The sequence below is a fragment of the Paramormyrops kingsleyae genome, chromosome 14 (genome assembly GCF_048594095.1).
Source record: "Paramormyrops kingsleyae isolate MSU_618 chromosome 14, PKINGS_0.4, whole genome shotgun sequence".
NCBI lineage: Eukaryota > Metazoa > Chordata > Actinopteri > Osteoglossiformes > Mormyridae > Paramormyrops > Paramormyrops kingsleyae.
The window spans coordinates 4,805,684-4,822,122 of NC_132810.1; the positions used below are offsets into that span (position 1 = coordinate 4,805,684).

Here is a 16,439-nt window from a genome sequence, read left to right on the forward strand (position 1 = left end):
TGATGGTGACTCGATAATCAAACGTAAATCCGTAACGTAGTCTGTGATTGAGAACCCGGCCAATTAAAGTCAAGAGTGGAGACCCAGTTTTGGGAACATGGCCGTGTGGACAGGGTTCCTGTGTGAGGCTTTAGCTCGAGGTGTCGGGGTTGAGCCCAGTACTGCTGTGCCTGTTGCATTATTGAGTCACCACTCATGAGACGTTGAAGCCAAATAAAGTTCGCTCTATATGCACACAGCGCATGCTTTAAAGAACCACAATGAGTTGAAAGTAAACAGGATTCTGACGCCTTCCAATAAGAACAGGCGGCTTAGCGCCATCAGTAAAATATGAAGAGATCAACGTTTCTGTGCTGGGCTCTGTTTGCATTGGAGAATGTCTTTGCAAGCCCTGGTACATACCTTTACCTTCCAGCTAAATGATACCACATGGTTTCTCCCTGTCTATTTAAGCATTCTGATGTATTTTCAACAAGCATTAACTGCTTTTACTCATAAATAGGTCTTTGAAAGCCTCAGCCGCATGATTGACTCCATGAAACGGCGTTACATCAACGGAGTTAAAATATCTTGCGAAAAACATACATTTGTTGTAGGAATGTTATGTCATCTTTTTTCAGTCTTGAGGAGGTAAGCACATTTTCTATACTTACCCTGTAAATTTTTTATTAATTAGCTTTATTATTAGGACCTGCAGTTTCAGTATTTGACAGAAGTATGACTGGTTTAAGGTGATATCTTCAGAAGATGTCGTTGATGTGTCAAACGTGCACAAGACTTCAGCAAATGTGAGTGATCTTTGGCAATTATAGATGGATCGACACACACAAGTTATGCCACAGTAGGCTGTACAGGTGTTAAACTCACACTGAAAGGGAAAGAATGAAAATAATCACTATGGAAAAATTTAAGGATCTTTGCCATGATGCAATGCTGTTATTGCAGTTGTCTATCACTTTAGCATGGAGTGATTCATTGCCAATGTCTGAGTTACTCAAATTGAGTCTGGCCTCATTTATAGTGTGTAGCGTGAGCATGACCTGTAAGCGTGATGTTTATTTCACTCACCTGCATTTCATTCTAGACTCTTTAGTTTGCTTAGATATCCTCAGGCAGTTAGGCTTTGGGTTAGTTATCATACTTTCCTATCAAGTATTTGTCTTCCCACACTGAAGACTCCTGCTTTCAGATTTTGCTTTTACTCTGCACTGAGGCTCTTAGAGTTATGCGGGAGAAAGTTTGAAAACTGCATCATACCGATATTGACGGACCGCTCACCATGGTGTTATGTGGTCAAAGTGATGAATGACTTCTGTATTTTCCCAATAAAAGCTTTCTAAAATGCCAGGTAATTGGTAAAGAGAAACTCACTAGAAAGCTATGGATTTACTTATCATGATGGAATTTGGAGAACTAAAGCGAAAACAGCTGTGATTTTAACAAAACAATGATACAGTGTTGACGATGCAGTGTGTTCCCAGTGCACTCCAAGCATGTACCCATATTTGAGAGCTGATGAAAGCATGGAGGAAACAGCTCATTTGGAAACAGGAAATAAATGCTGTTCTTTCATATTAAATGTCTGACCAAAATTGACTCTATGTCCTGTTACCTTCCAGTAATTACATCAGATTTGTGAAAAAGACTAAGTAATAAGATTTACTTCAGTCGTTATAGTTTCCTGGTGGTATGTCTCTCATGAAGGACTCGTAACTCTTCAGGACGTACACCTAGCAGACCAGATTCTTATCATCTCAGAGCGCTACCCGCTTTTGTTCTTCTGTTTGGTACCCATGAGAGACAGAAGTTATCAGTCAAAGAGCAGAATGCAGACAAAGGGGATGAATGAGTGAATATCTCTCACTTGGCGCTTTCCGAGACACGAGCCGCCTTAATGATGTAGGACAGCGGGCCGTTTGTGTGGGTTGAGTTAATGTACGAGGTTGTGAATCCGCGTGTCTGGTCCACAGCCCGAGGCAGTCGCTCTCGCCAGCCCCACGGAGCTTAGCTGGCTGCACCGTTTCAGCCATTTTAATTGTAATCAGCTTCCTGAATGCCCAGCTGAGATGTTTGATTAGCTCGCACACAATGCGGAGAGGTGACTTGCAGCAGTCGGTTGTGCATTCTGCCGCACGTTGCGCGATTGCCTTTCCGAGCACGCTCTGCCGTTCCGCAGCAGACGCATGCTCGTGTTAATGGCACTCTCCTGCATCCATAGGCGGCGTTTTCCCCGCTTTCAGCACCACACTGACAACCATTTTAAATGCACTCTTTCTCCATGTTTCCTTTTTATTGTGAGATTTTCCAGTTTGAGGCGGCGGACTGAAGCGCGGCTTTGAGTTAATGGAGTGTTAATGGGGTGTCACAGCGCAAAATCAATCATTTTTTACATTATAACGCTGAGGACTGCTAGTGTGCAGAGCCTGAGAGTACAATAATGCACGCATCAGCTCACCCCCAACTACTAGTCTTACGGTGTTGGCTCTGACGCACCCTTACAGCTATGCACGCATTCAATTCCATATTTGACCGACTGCATTGATGTTCGATCCATTTTCATTCCTTGCTATGACACATGGCATAATGAACTCCGATTAAACCAGTTGAAACAAGGTTAATAAACTGGCCACATAACTTAATATCTCACGTCTCCAGTAAGAGTGACTGTAATGACCGGTCAGTCTTTGGATTCCCACACGTACATCGTGGTCGTGGTTTGTAGTCCTTCACTTTCTGAGTCTGGCGAGAGCTTCCTCAACTGTGGAGACATCGCCTTATGCTCACTCCAGTATTCCAGAAACATCTGAAGGCAGGCTGCTGTTGGATGGCATTTCAAAACCTTGTTATGAGTAAAAGCTGATTGTTTGCTTGATTGATAGCAGTATTCTATACTGCAGATTTTACTAAAAATATAATAGCCTGGGGAAAAAATGTATCAATAGGCAGTATTTTGTTACATATGCATTTTTATATTTTGAAAAAGATTAATATAGCCCCTTTTGTTTGCAAACTGATTGTGTACTTCATATATTTAGTTTTTTCTTATGTAACCAAACCTTTGTTTTAAAAGAATGGGTGAGATAAATTGGATTTGTAGTAAAGTTTAAAATAAAGCATTCAGACATCCCTGGGGAAGCCTAATACAGTACATTTTTAGACATGATAAATTACTTGAATGGAATTTGAAGCTCCCCACATAGAAAACAGAAGCAAAGGTTTGGTTTAAACAGTGGGAGGAAATTAACTTTGTTACCAACCATCATCCTCAGGCAAAGGCCCGGAGACCTTGTATGCTGGACAAAAACTCAATGATAATGAGTGGCACACGGTCCGGGTGGTCCGGAGGGGTAAAAGCTACAGACTGACAGTTGATGATGACATGGCTGAAGGTACTTCCCCTGTTTTTAAACACCCAGACCACACCGTTGGGTTAAATAGGCAGAAGGGTAGCATTGCTCTGTTTAAGCTGAACTGCGAAAGTCATTTTTATTGTAATGAAAATTTACAGTGATGTAAATGTTGGTGTATTACGGTAAGAAAATGTCTTCGGTGATTATGGCTGCAGAGCAGGTTTAGTGTCATTTTCTGCTGCAGCTTCCCTCTCCTCAGGTGCAGAGCAGGGGACCTTTGCTCTGTGCGAATGTCACAGCCCAATTTCCTGTTCCTCTCGGGCTCAGGTCAGATGGCGGGTGACCACACGCGCCTGGAGTTCCACAACATCGAGACGGGCGTGATGACGGAGCGCCGTTTTGTCTCCGTCATCCCGTCCAGCTTCATCGGCCACCTGCAGAGCCTCAGGTTCAACGGCATGCTCTACATCGACCTCTGCAAAAACGGCGACATCGACTTCTGCGAGCTCAACGCCCGCTTCGGCATGCGCTCCATCATCGCCGACCCCGTCACCTTCAAGACCAAGAGCAGCTACCTAAGTCTGGCCACGCTACAGGCCTATACCTCCATGCACCTCTTCTTCCAGTTCAAAACTACCTCCCCAGATGGCTTCATCCTCTTTAACAGCGGGGACGGCAACGACTTCATCGCCGTAGAGCTGGTTAAGGGGTAAGCAAACCCTGGAGTCGTACGTCCGCTCATGTGCTGGGTCTGTTTCATCACTAACAGAGTGCTGAAGCTGTTATTATACCTGATTTGGCAGTTTACCAGTGTTTTGTTCTGTTTTGTGGAAATTAAGGCTTTTAACTGGAAAGATGCGTTGTTTCGGTGAAAGTGAACAATTTGCTTTGATTTGTGCTGCATTAGAGCTGCTTGTTCACGGAATGACCCCTGAGAGGCTGAGGGGGGCTGACTGCCTGTGCACGATTGCTGCTGTGGATTTGTATGTTATTGTCACAGCTAGGTGACGCACACACACTGCCCACTAATGCCTACGTGTCGGCTGCGGGGACGGACAAAGGAGGGCTCTCGGTTGAAGCCATTAACGCAGCGAGCAGGAGTCACAATCGTTCTGTCGCCCCACAGGTACATCCACTACGTGTTCGACCTAGGCAACGGGCCCAACGTCATCAAGGGCAGCAGCGACAGAGCTCTCCATGACAACCAATGGCACAACGTCGTCATCACCAGGGACAACAACAACATTCACACGCTGAAGGTGGACGCCAAGGCAGTGAGTCAGGTGGTCAACGGTGCCAAAAACCTCGATCTGAAAGGTAAGTCCAGGCGCCGGGTGTCTACCTTCTGTCTCGCTTGGCAGAACCCTGCCTCATGTAATGAAAAGCGACAGCCATGTTGTAATAAGGGATTTGCTCTTCGGGCTCACTCAAACTTTCCCGATACATCTAATTTTCACTCTTCCCTATAAGAATTCCTGATTGCTCTGTTGTTTACAAAACTGTCGATTACCCATGATATTTCTTAGCGGTCTCACGGGGGTACGTTCACCCCCCTCGCTCTTCCAGGAGACTTGTACATTGCTGGCCTTGGCCCTGGCATGTATAGCAACCTGCCCAAGTTGGTGGCTTCCCGGGAAGGCTTCCAGGGCTGCCTGGCCTCCGTGGACCTGAACGGCCGGCTGCCAGACCTGATCAACGACGCGCTGTTCCGCAGCGGGCAGATCGAGAGGGAATGCGAAGGTACACCCTCGTCCAACTCCAGCTCTGGGGGGCCCTTCTACCTCATCAACAGTAGCCGTACCTCCCATTCATTCATGCTCCAGTCCATCATACTAACTTTGTTTGTCACGTCCCTCACCCAGCCGGCTCACTGTTAAACAGCTTCGTATAGCATGTTTTCCTACTGGCCACATTGGTCACATGATGATGATGTCACCGGCTCTGTTCCCGGTTTGCTCAGCTGCTCTTCATGAGAAAACTGTACTATAAAGACCCCCCCCCCCCACTATAATATTTTTTTTCTGTATGGCATGACTATTTAATTAAAGACCCCCCCACTATAATATTTTTTTTCTGTATGCCATGACTATTTAATTATTCTGTATTTAACTATAGTGCTTTATTTATCCTCTGTATCCTAGCAGTTTGTTTCTGTGTCTATGTACTAAATGTGTATGGTGCTAATTTTTGCCTGTTGGGGTTAGAACGTCAGTACTCATGAAGGGATGTTGTGTTCACCTGTTTAGGTTTTGAGCGGTATAAAGGTATGATGTTTTCCTGTCTGATTGGTCATTTTTTTCTCATTGTCTTGGTTTCATTAACATGTATTGATTTTTCCCGATAACCCCACCCCCACTCCTCGCCTGTAGATACGCCCCTTTCAAAGTAACAAAGGAGCCGATATCTGGGGGGAAGCAGGCAGGGGGGGCTATGTGACCTGCTGCTGTAAAGCTGCATTGCCGTCTCCCGTCCTGACATCTCACGCCACGCTTCAGTTGCCTGATTGATTTTAGATACAATAAGATGTACAGCTGAAAATCCGACATGAATTTGCTGTTTTCTCAGTCTTCTTAGCTCGTCTTCACAACTGAGATGGTTATTGACCTTTGCAGATTTTTTTTTTATGTCCATATTAACATGCCATCACTCACGTGCTCTGCAATATTCTTGTTGGATCCTGTGCACGCCAGTTAACTTCTCAGTGGTTGTATCTGTGCAGCTGGCCTTGTAGAGCTGGGTATGTTGATAAGCATAACCTGGTTTTGTCACAGAAACTCATCTTCTAACAGTTCCTGTGCACTGCTTGGATGCACAAAATATAATTTTACCTTCAACCATATATTTTAATTTTGTTCATGTTGCTTATACTTTTACAGAATTTCTGTACATTTTTTTGTATCATGCTTTAAAGATGGTCCTGTTCTCCATGATTTTTCAGTTGCTTTTGTGACTGTTGCTTGGTTATTTTGGCATTCTGTATGTAAAAATTGTTTAGTTTTTAAATCAGTTTTTAAATACTGTAAATGATCTTTACATTTTCCAAAAAAAAAAATAAATAAACATTCCAATTACCTCTTCCTTACATTTAGCACGTTCCAGTGTATCCCCAAATAATATGACATAAAGTGGTGTCCCCCTTAGTAATCGCCAATCTCTTAAAATATCTATGAATATATTACCAGCGTGCAGATGGAACCAGTAAGAGTTTGTGTTAAACAAGGCTGAACTAAAAGGTTTCTGTCTGACAGCTGGTAAAGAGTCCCTGACCGCAGAGTCATCCAGGGAGTGAGCGTGGCTGTTGAGCCAGATACGGTTACATGGTGCACGGAAGCCTTAGCGCCACGAGAGGGCGGTGTTGCGCCAGGCAAAGCGCTGCTGGTGCGGTCTGCCTGCAAACGCGTGTCGTCGTCCTCAGTAAGCACTATGGATTTTGCTGTGTGAAAAGTAAGGCAACGTTTATCTCTGCTTATTATGGTCTTGTAACCGTACTTAGTCTGCCTTCTTTACTATTACATTTGTCTAACGTAGAGAACCGACGATAAATATTTCAAAAACAGAATGTTGCTTCAATTAATCAGTGAATATATGTGGATTTTCACATTTTGAAATAATAAAAAGCTGTTAGATATTGATAACATTTATGCCTTGTATAGATGTTTTTGATGGTGACCCGGGGGTAAAGTTGTTTCCCAGTCTTCATCTGGCGTGTCTCCCTGTTGTGCCGTTAGCGCATCTCCACCATGTGTCTCTGGCGCATGACTGTTAGTAAAGTTAACACTTTACTAAACACTTTCATTATCCACCTACTAACCTCACTATTCCGTGTGCTTTTTTGTCATTTTATTTTATTTTGGTTTCACCAAAGCAGACCCATAAGGTAGAAGAAGGTTCAATTCCCTTGTGAAGTGGGCAGACACCGAGGGCGGAATGATTCACTTCTTAAAATGACTGGGATTTTCCCACTATGCCATTGAAGGGAAGAGGGTCTCAGGTCTATGATAATACCAGGGTTCCCAGTTCTCACGCATCTGGCCTGATACTCACGCTTTCTTTACTCTCACACGAGCAAATTTATATTATTCCATTATAAACCTAAAATTGGCTACAGAAAAAGCGTTGGGGTGGTTTGCAAACCGTATACGGACTATTTACAAGGTAATAAAACTGTATGCAAACTCGTCTAGAACTGATCATCTCAGGCCAGCCAGCTGACCAAAGTTGACAAACCCTGCAATAGGAATCGTTTAAAGTACAACATGTTATGCTGTATTTAGGCACCGTTTTCCTATACAGGCTAATAACTATACGGGAGCTAAAACCTGATAAGAATCTTACCGCATTGCGCTTGGTGGGAGGCTGTACTCAGCACACGTACCTAGTGGTCTTGGTAGGAAAATGTTCCTTACTGAACTGTGTTTATAGACAGTTTACTATTAATGAGATGATTATCTGCACCGTGAAAATAAGACTCACATAGGGAAAATCCTTTAGTTTCAGTACCTTACTAACCTGCAGTTTTAAAACAGAATGAGTTTCAGTAAAGGAGTTTCACCATTTTGTGACAACTTAACCATGGTGAAGTAACGTAAGTTTTATTATTCGAAATTGATTAATTTTGTCAGTACACATCGATCATGGCAGCACAGTACTGTTGGGAACAAGTGTTCGCTTGTTGGACTGTATATGTTCTATCTGGGTTAGAGATGCACCAATTATATCAGCCAAGTTATCGGTATCGGCCGATACAGCAACAATCTGCCGTCGGCCTATGGTTAAAATGAGCAATAATATAATTCCCTTTAAAATGGTATCTATATTGCTTTGCACACCCGCGTACTAAATAGTCAGAATAATGTCTTGCTGTGTAGAATTATTTTAATGTTAGAAACGCAAACATAGTTCTGCTAAAAATTCGCAAGGCGGATCTACTAGTAAACATTTCAACACAACAAATCTGATTGCTCACCTTAAGGCGAGACAGTGACGAGTATGAAGAATTTCTGAAAAACAAATCCGTTCCAATGAAGAAGACTGCAGCGCTACCGATTACCCATAGTTTGTCAGTAACGTGAGTGTATGACAGCCAAAGAAAATCCAGCGAAGTCAGCGCGACATCAAAACACATTACTCTGAAACTGAAGTTTATAACACTTGATGATCAGCCCTTCTCTGTTATAAATATATAAGATGGATATAGTGCTCTGGGACTGTTGTCGTATGCCAGAGTTGGTCTTCTTACCAAAAAATAAATACTAATTCATATTTTTGGATGTGTAATTCATTTACTTTTTAATTTATTTGGGTGGACTGTCCCTTTAAACTTATTTAAGAAGAACCTCCCAAACAATTGGCTATTGGTATCGGTCAGAAATTTCTTTATCAGCGGATCGCTAATCTGGATATCGCACTACTGTTATGTGCTTAGTTTTACTTAGAAGTAGAATAGTTTGCTTAGAAACCTGATTTCAGCTTATCGATACTGATAATACCGGTGACTTTGTAAGTAAGCATACCTTATCATGGTGTACCAGAAATATCATTAAGCTAGAAGGTATCGAGCAGATTATTTAATGTGCCCATTCCAAACTAAAAAAAAAAAAGAAAAAAGATTTGAAAATCAGACTTTACCTTTGAAGGCTTAAAAGAGCACCTGTGTGTCGAACCAAGGTGAATTGATGTATTAGTTAGCTGTGATAGCAGTCTCTATGCCCAGCCTAGCTGTGTCACTTCCTCTGTGATAGCAGTCTACATGTCCAGCCTAGCTGTGTCACTTCCTCTTTAACAGCAGTCTACGTGCCCAGCTTAGCTGTGTCACTTCCTCTGTGACAGTAGTCTACATGTCCAGCCTAGCTGTGTCACTTTGTGACAGCAGTCTACATGTCCAGCCTACAGTAGCTGTGTCACTTCCTCTGTGATAGCAGTCTACATGTCCAGCCTAGCTGTGTCACTTCCTCTGTGACAGCAGTCTACGTGTCCAGCTTAGCTGTGTCACTTCCTCTGTGATAACAGTCTGTATGCCCAGCCTAGCTGTGTCACTTCTTCTGTGACAGCAGTCTACATGTCCAGCCTAGCTGTGTCACTTCCTCTGTGACAGCAGTCTACATGTCCAGCCTAGCCGTGTCACTTCCTCGGTGACAGCAGTCTACGTGCCTGACTAACCATGTGACTTCCTCTGTGATAGTCTTGTTGCTTTGCTTTGCGTAGAATTTTACTTCCCTAGTCATTTAGTAGTGACCAGTTACCAGAAGAGTTACCAGTGTTTGTCATCTAGCTAGCTGCTAAAGTCTTTCTGGAATGTCAGTGGCAGAAAAAAAAGTAAAAATATCACCCTCACAACCAAAAAAATCCCTTCAAAATCATGTGGAGGGCCTTCAGATTCAGTGTTGACAGAATGGTTTTCTGATGGCATGGGGATGTAAACATGAATCTGAAGTGAACAGCAATCCCTTGTTCCCTTTATTTGTATGTTATTTTATCACGGACAAAAGTCTGCAGAAAAGAAAGGGAAATTTGTCAAGAAGTGAATCATTTTAACTTAAAAATATAATCTGTTAGACAAAAGCTATTTCAGCCCCCTGACATTTTGCTTTAAACGGCCCGTTCTACCCTTGTTGGTAGCTGCAGTGATATTCACAACACCCACAGGAGTTACCTACCATCTACCACTCTCGCTGTGGCGGCTTAGCTTACCCGCTGTGCTACATCTCAGATGGGTAGGCGGCACGTCAGGTGTGGCTCTGCATTAGGAAGGTGCTTTCTATCTCCTCCTTGGAAGCTTCTCTTTCTCTTGATTTACTTGCCAAACAGCTCTGAATACTGCCCTTACCTATGTTCCTGTATCTAGTGCATCCATCTTGAATAGTGTTAGCAGGACTGAACTCCCCTCAGTTGGAATGCCGTTGAGTGACACGTCTCTTACCCTGCACATGCATGCACTGCTGCTGAGTCGACCCGCATGCCGCCCAGTTCCCCATGCAGCTGTCTCGCCTGCTCCTGCAGCTCTCTGATCTTCCATCTCAGGCCCCAGCACCACCTGCCAGGACGACTCGTGTGCCAACATGGGCGTGTGCATCCAGCAGTGGGAGAACTACACCTGCGACTGCTCCATGACCACCTACTCCGGCACGCATTGCAATGACCGTGAGTATGCCCCCTTGAGTATGCCCCCTTCCGGTCAGAGCAGGGACGGATTATGGGTTGTGTGGGCCCCTGGGCAAAACGTTTGCGAGAGCCCCCCCCCCCCCCCCACAACCACCACCACCAGCACCACAACCACCACAATTCAAGGGCCCTTGGCAGCCAAACGCCCTCCCTCCATGTTTCCATCAGAGGCCCTATAGGGTCAGGGACCCTTGTAGGCAGAGGATCAAAGAATGTAGGCCCTCTAAAATAGACAAACGAAAATACATTGTTGATAAGCGTTGCAAATTGTTTTGGGCTAGGGGCCCCACGGGCCCCCTGCACCCCAAGGGCCCCTGGACAGCGGTCCCGCTTGCCCGGTCCGTAATCCGTCCCTGGGTCAGAGCAGACCCACAAGTGTGTTTAATCATGCTTATTCATAGTGATGCTGTAAAGCCGGGGTAGGCAGCCCTGATCATGGAGTGCCGGTGTCTATCAGGTTTTCAATCCAACCTGATGGGTCACTATCTGCCTGAGATCAGGTGTGGTTCATCAGAGACCAGGGAGGATGGAAACAATGCTGGATACTGGCTCTTCAGGATCAGGGTTGCCTACCCCTGTTCTGAAGCAATAATGACCATGAGCAGACCTTGGTTGCGAGTGTGTTAGGCACCGTCCTCTTAAGCTCTGAAGATCTGAGCATCTATTCTATGTGGTTGAAGTTTGACATCAAGACCTCAAAAGGTAACTGCTGTTTAATCCCTCAGTACAGTTTGTTGTACTTTGTTTTACAGGAGCACAGTCTTGTGAGCCCATTGCCTATTGCTGTATGTATAGATGTGTTATATCTGTGGACATGCAAGTGCTTCATTAGAAGTTCTGTCAGCCTGATGTTACTGAGATTTCATCCAGATACCCTGCTGTGTGCATCTAGCCTTGTGAATCCAATCGTATGCTTCATTTGCCAAGTATTTGTGTATCAGAAATGCTTTAAATAGCCACTGTTTTCTGTCTATTTCAATTTTACTTTGTAGATGAAGTGTATTTTGTCAGCTCTCACCCGCCATATTTCGTGACCGTGTTTGTCCTTTTGAAATTTCACTTTTGTGTTGTGGGGTATTGAGGTACCAAGGCTTGGATTGTGTCCATAAATGAACCGCAGTGATGTCACCTCTTGTTATGCCTTCTTACTGGACAGTGATTTATTAAATCGGCTGGGAGCTTCTGTGAGGGAGAGCCATGGGCTCTCTGTTGCAGGCACACTGTGTCATGCGTGCGCGCTGGGGCAGCCTGTCTCATGTGGCCTCTACTTTGTGATGCAAAACTTGACCTTCTGGCGGTTTAAGGCTCACGGGTAGAGTTTTAAAATTGTTCGTCCCGATAAGACTACGGATAGGTGATTTCTCTGGGTCATTCTACAATTTTGACACTAGGTGGCAGTGTTGCGTTGCACTCTGCGTGAAGAGCACATTGCTGGATTGCAGCAGAAATCCTCATTCCCCCAATTTAAAAGCTTTAAAGCAATTTCTTCAAAATGTAGCGTTTTAGTAGTATTATTACAGTTATTAACATAGCTCTCAGCTGAAATGACTACTTAGAAAATGTCTGGACAGCTTATTATTTTTGCTATATTTTATATTTAGCTTTTTAATTAAAGCTTTTAGCCAAAGCCGCTTAGATTGTGGTACAGTTTGCCCATTTAGAAAACTAGCTACTCTACCAATGTTATAAGGTCCCTCTGATAGTGTAAAAAAAAAAGGTCTTTGCTCTTTGTTGTAGCAATGTGTATTGTGAGAGCTGGTATATTTTGTAACGCTGCTCTTCGTTATAAATCTTCCATAAAATGTCTGAAACGATAAACACATCTGTAAACCATCTGAACTTAGGGCAGAATATTATATTTCACATTTAAAAATATTTTGCGTTTTCCCTTAGATAGTATGAGAGGTTGTCATTAACATCCTTTATACCATGGTGCTCAGGGCATGAGTTAAATCGCTAATGTGCGTCTAACCTTTCACATCGCTTCAGCATGTCTGAACGGCGCTGTCCATGAGAAGATGCGCCTGCTGATCTTGCCGCAGCCCCTGTAATGGAGTAAATCCCTCATTGTCCTGCCAGTAATCCGCAAGGTTCAGGCCTGAGTCTGGCACTCCGGACCATGCTTGTGATAACCTGCCGTGGCGAATGTTAGAGCCAGAATGAAGACGGTTGCAAGCCGGATTCATTAACTTGCGTTACCGGTAGTTTACACCACATCTTATTTGTGCTTTTTAGTCAGCCTGACCTTCTCTGAGGCCCCAGGCAAACTTTTACTTGGGAGCCCCCCTTCCACCCCCCCACCAACCAATAAAACCGATCATCATTTCACTTCCTCCGCAACGCAGGTATTTCACAGATCTTTGGTGTCAGTCTGTTCTGCCTACAGCTAGAGCCATTCCTCCCACCCCGTAAAATCGCCAGCTGCAGCAGATTTTCGCCTAGATCTTAATTTAATTATAGCTTTGTTTGTTAGATCATCTCAGGTTCTGTGAAAATACTCCTGAATTTGGAGCATGGCCCTGAAACACAGCCAGTGGCACCACAAACCACTCAGGCTCCCGCCGCTGCAGCGGCTGCTTGCTCTCTGGGTCCTAAACCAGTGTTTCCCAATCCGGTCCTCAGTGATCCACAGAAAGTCCACATTTCTGCATAAATGTGGACAGTCTGGCAGGAAGCTCGGAGGGAGGAGAACATGGACTGACTCTGGGTTCCAGAGGACCGGATTGGGAAACACTGTCCTAAACCACGACGCGTAAAGGGACAGGAATTAGGTTCTTCTGAGGTTTATTTCTCTCTTGGTGTCTCAGCACTCAGTGTTGGTGTGAGAATTTCCCACAAATGGAGGATGACAGGTAACCTCCACAGTAGATCCAAATAAGGCAGAGCTTCTGATTTGGGTCTTACCTGCCCCTGGAAATGATCATTTTCTCTGTGGAGGCTTTTGATTGCCAGGAAAGTGTGCAATCTCTCTCCTCCGTGTTGATTGCATCATGATGACCTTCATCGTATCAGCAGCGCCTTGAAGTTGAGGGTGCAATTTTACGGACTTCACATTCCTGCCCTAAATCATAGGTTGTGAGAGGCACAGCTGAAGTTCTGGGTCTCAAAGTGAGCTGAACACTTAAGTGCTCAGGTGTGGTGCCTTTGGGTAAATGTGTGTGGTTTTTTTCAGTCCACACACAGTTCCGGTCACTTTCTTAATACAGTTATTTTTTCTGGTATCATTGTTGTGGCTCTAAAATAAACCAGATCTGATTATTTGAAGCCAGTTTTGTTCCCTGCAGCCTGTTGTAGAGCAGAGGAAATGGTCTCGCATTACCTAGAACCACGTACTCGTACCTTCCTTTGGGCCCCTGTAGTCTTCAGATTATAAAAGGGGACTCAAGTCAAGAAGGGGCACCAGCATCATTATTTAAGTATCGTCGTACAAGTCTAACCAAATGTTTATTGTGCCAGTAAATTTTACAGCTAATTTATACCTAAAAGGTTATAGGATTTCCTCTTATGGCTGGTTGTACTTCTGCCTGTGAGGCATGTGGGGATCTCTGTCATGGTGGCAGGATAGTTTAAGTAAGCATCACTGTTATACCAGCGTTTACGAGGATGCATCCCTCACGATGATGCAAAGTTCGAGCTGCGTATCCATCTTTGATGCAGCAGGTGTCATATTCCCTGACGTTTATGGCATGTAACATGTAGTGTTATATCTGAGTAAAGTTCTTATTTACTCTTACTTAAGAGTGTGGTATTGGATGGCGGATGTGTAGTATATTAGACAGGGTCTGTCAGCTGAATTTATGATCTGCGTGGGTTGCAGTTTCTCTTCTATATGTGCGGTGGGGTGGGGCTCAGCGACTTGGCAGGCTGTGCCTGGCATCGGAAGGTCACCGGTTCAAATCCCAAAGCTGACAGAGCGATTTCACCGCCGGGCCCCTGAGCTGGGCCCCAATCACTCCAGTGACTGGCTGGCCCTGCTATCATTACAAAAAGCGTGTGTTGCTTTGGATAAAAGCGTCTGCGAAGTAAATTTAATGTACTGTACAGGCCACACCCAGTATTTATCTTTTTTTTCCTTATTCTTGGGGTTGTTTTCTGCAGCAGTGTGGTGATGGTATTCACCGTAGTGGCTATGTGAATGGAGGCTAGTAATTACCTAGGGCCAGACTGTAATGTGAACTAGGAAAGATCTAAATTAGCCATGTGTATACCCAAGTCTGCAGCATTCCCTGGATCTTCAGGATAAAACACATAGAAGAGTGTCTCCGAGCCACGGATTGATATCGATATAAAGACAGCTGTTTCTGCATGGCACCTCCTAGAATATAGTCTAAGAAGATGGATCACTGATTGGTGGCTGTTCATCAGCGCTGTGCCGCACTTGTGATGGCCCCGGCAGGGATGATGAATAGGCCTGAGAGGCAGCAGTCCAGCAGACTTATGGAGGCGTATGTGAAGGAGAATGGATGGCGGCGCAGATATATATTACGGTGCCTTGGTTTGTGATCCGTAGGACGGACTGTCACAGTAGGCGTGTGGTGGTGCGTTTTATTGCTTTATTCTCTCTTTATGGAATGAAAAAGCAAAGCACTGCATTCACTTGGGAGCAGAGTCCTTTAGGAAAACTGAACGATGGATCCACCTGATTTAAAGTCTCTCAGCCAGACAAGCGGCTTCATTATTTGTCAGGAAGCTTATATATGAGTCAATGTGCTGAGTGTGTGTGTGTGTACAGCAGAGACCCAATGTACAGTGACCAGATCAGTGTATTCACAGATATTAATGAGGTGTTTCACTTGGTAAAATCAATGCAAATAGCTGTACTGAGAGCTCTGTCGTCCTAAGTGAAGCCTCTCTTACCAGTGCAGTGACACCTGACAATAACCATCTCATGTAAAAGACAGTTTGGAGTGAAGAGTAACAGTCTGCGAAATTAAGAACAGTGCCTGCCAGTCTGGTTACGCTACCATCGACCTGAGTGAAAGCCTTCATATGCGGAATCGAAGCAATTCTTCAGCATCTACTGTACTTTTGTTTCTTTTTGGTCTTTCAAGCCGAGTGCTGTTTCATCCTACAAAATTGAGATCCCTGAAATCACCAAGGAAATGGTGCGTTCAGCTTTTCCCAAATATTTTTTATGGAGGCATTTAAGATAAGACTATTCAGAAAAAAAAATCTGGGATAACCAAAGATGATCTGACACATATGGCTTGAGACCTTTGCTCTTAAGCTTCGTGTCTTTCAAAGACAGAGAACAATAGGATTAGAAAAGTCCGTTTGTCACACGCCTCTGGCCTGTGAATTCTTGTTCCTGTCCCTCTTGGAGTCCAGCGTTGGAATCGGATGGGGCACTGTGCACTTTGAGGGTATTTTCAATGTGGATTGACACTGTCACTCAAGGATGAGACTGAAAAGTGCTCCCAGTCTCTCCTAAACTGGTGCTTTCCAACCCACTGCTCCCAGTGATGCAGCAGACTTCTGCATTCGGATTATCGTCCCCTTTTTTGTTGTTTTCGTCGCTCGTCAGTGTTTGTCTGTCCCGGGCTCGGCAGGGCACTTTGCCTCTACATTATGGCAGTATTAAAATGGTTCCTGGAAAGACTGGCAGGTTGCTGAGAAGACATTAATTATAGGGGACAGAGACCATCAATCAGAGGTGTGACAGAGGTATGGAGAGGCTGTTCTGCGCAGTGTCTCTGACAAGGCTGCACCCCTAGCACCAGCCGGCGCCGCTGGAGACCCGCTAAGAGTGAGGAGCCGCACAGCTAAATTAGGATGCCGACATAATTAAGATAGATTAGGCTAGGGTGTTATTATTGCATTGCCTATGACAGGGAGAGACCAAATGTTCACAGAGCTAAGAGCTCATGTTGTGTCCTGATGTTATATAAGTCCATCTGGAATTGGAGAGGAAGATCAGGGTAGCCTCTG

General features: G+C 44.4%; 1 protein-coding gene across 13 annotated transcripts in view; it reads left to right on the forward strand.

Moving 5' to 3' along the window:
- Positions 1-16,439, forward strand: part of nrxn3a (neurexin 3a) — a 157,565-nt gene that overhangs the window by 68,987 nt on the left and 72,139 nt on the right. For all 13 annotated transcript variants that reach the window (XR_011982552.1, XR_011982553.1, XR_011982554.1 and 10 more), the window contains 5 exons: positions 3,270-3,389; positions 3,678-4,059; positions 4,477-4,667; positions 4,917-5,090; positions 10,371-10,490. Coding sequence is in view for 9 of the 13 variants with exons in the window: in XM_023828811.1 (XP_023684579.1) it covers positions 3,270-3,389; positions 3,678-4,059; positions 4,477-4,667; positions 4,917-5,090; positions 10,371-10,490 (987 nt within the window). In the remaining 4 variants the exon portion in view is untranslated. The remainder of the gene's footprint in view (positions 1-3,269; positions 3,390-3,677; positions 4,060-4,476; positions 4,668-4,916; positions 5,091-10,370; positions 10,491-16,439) is intronic.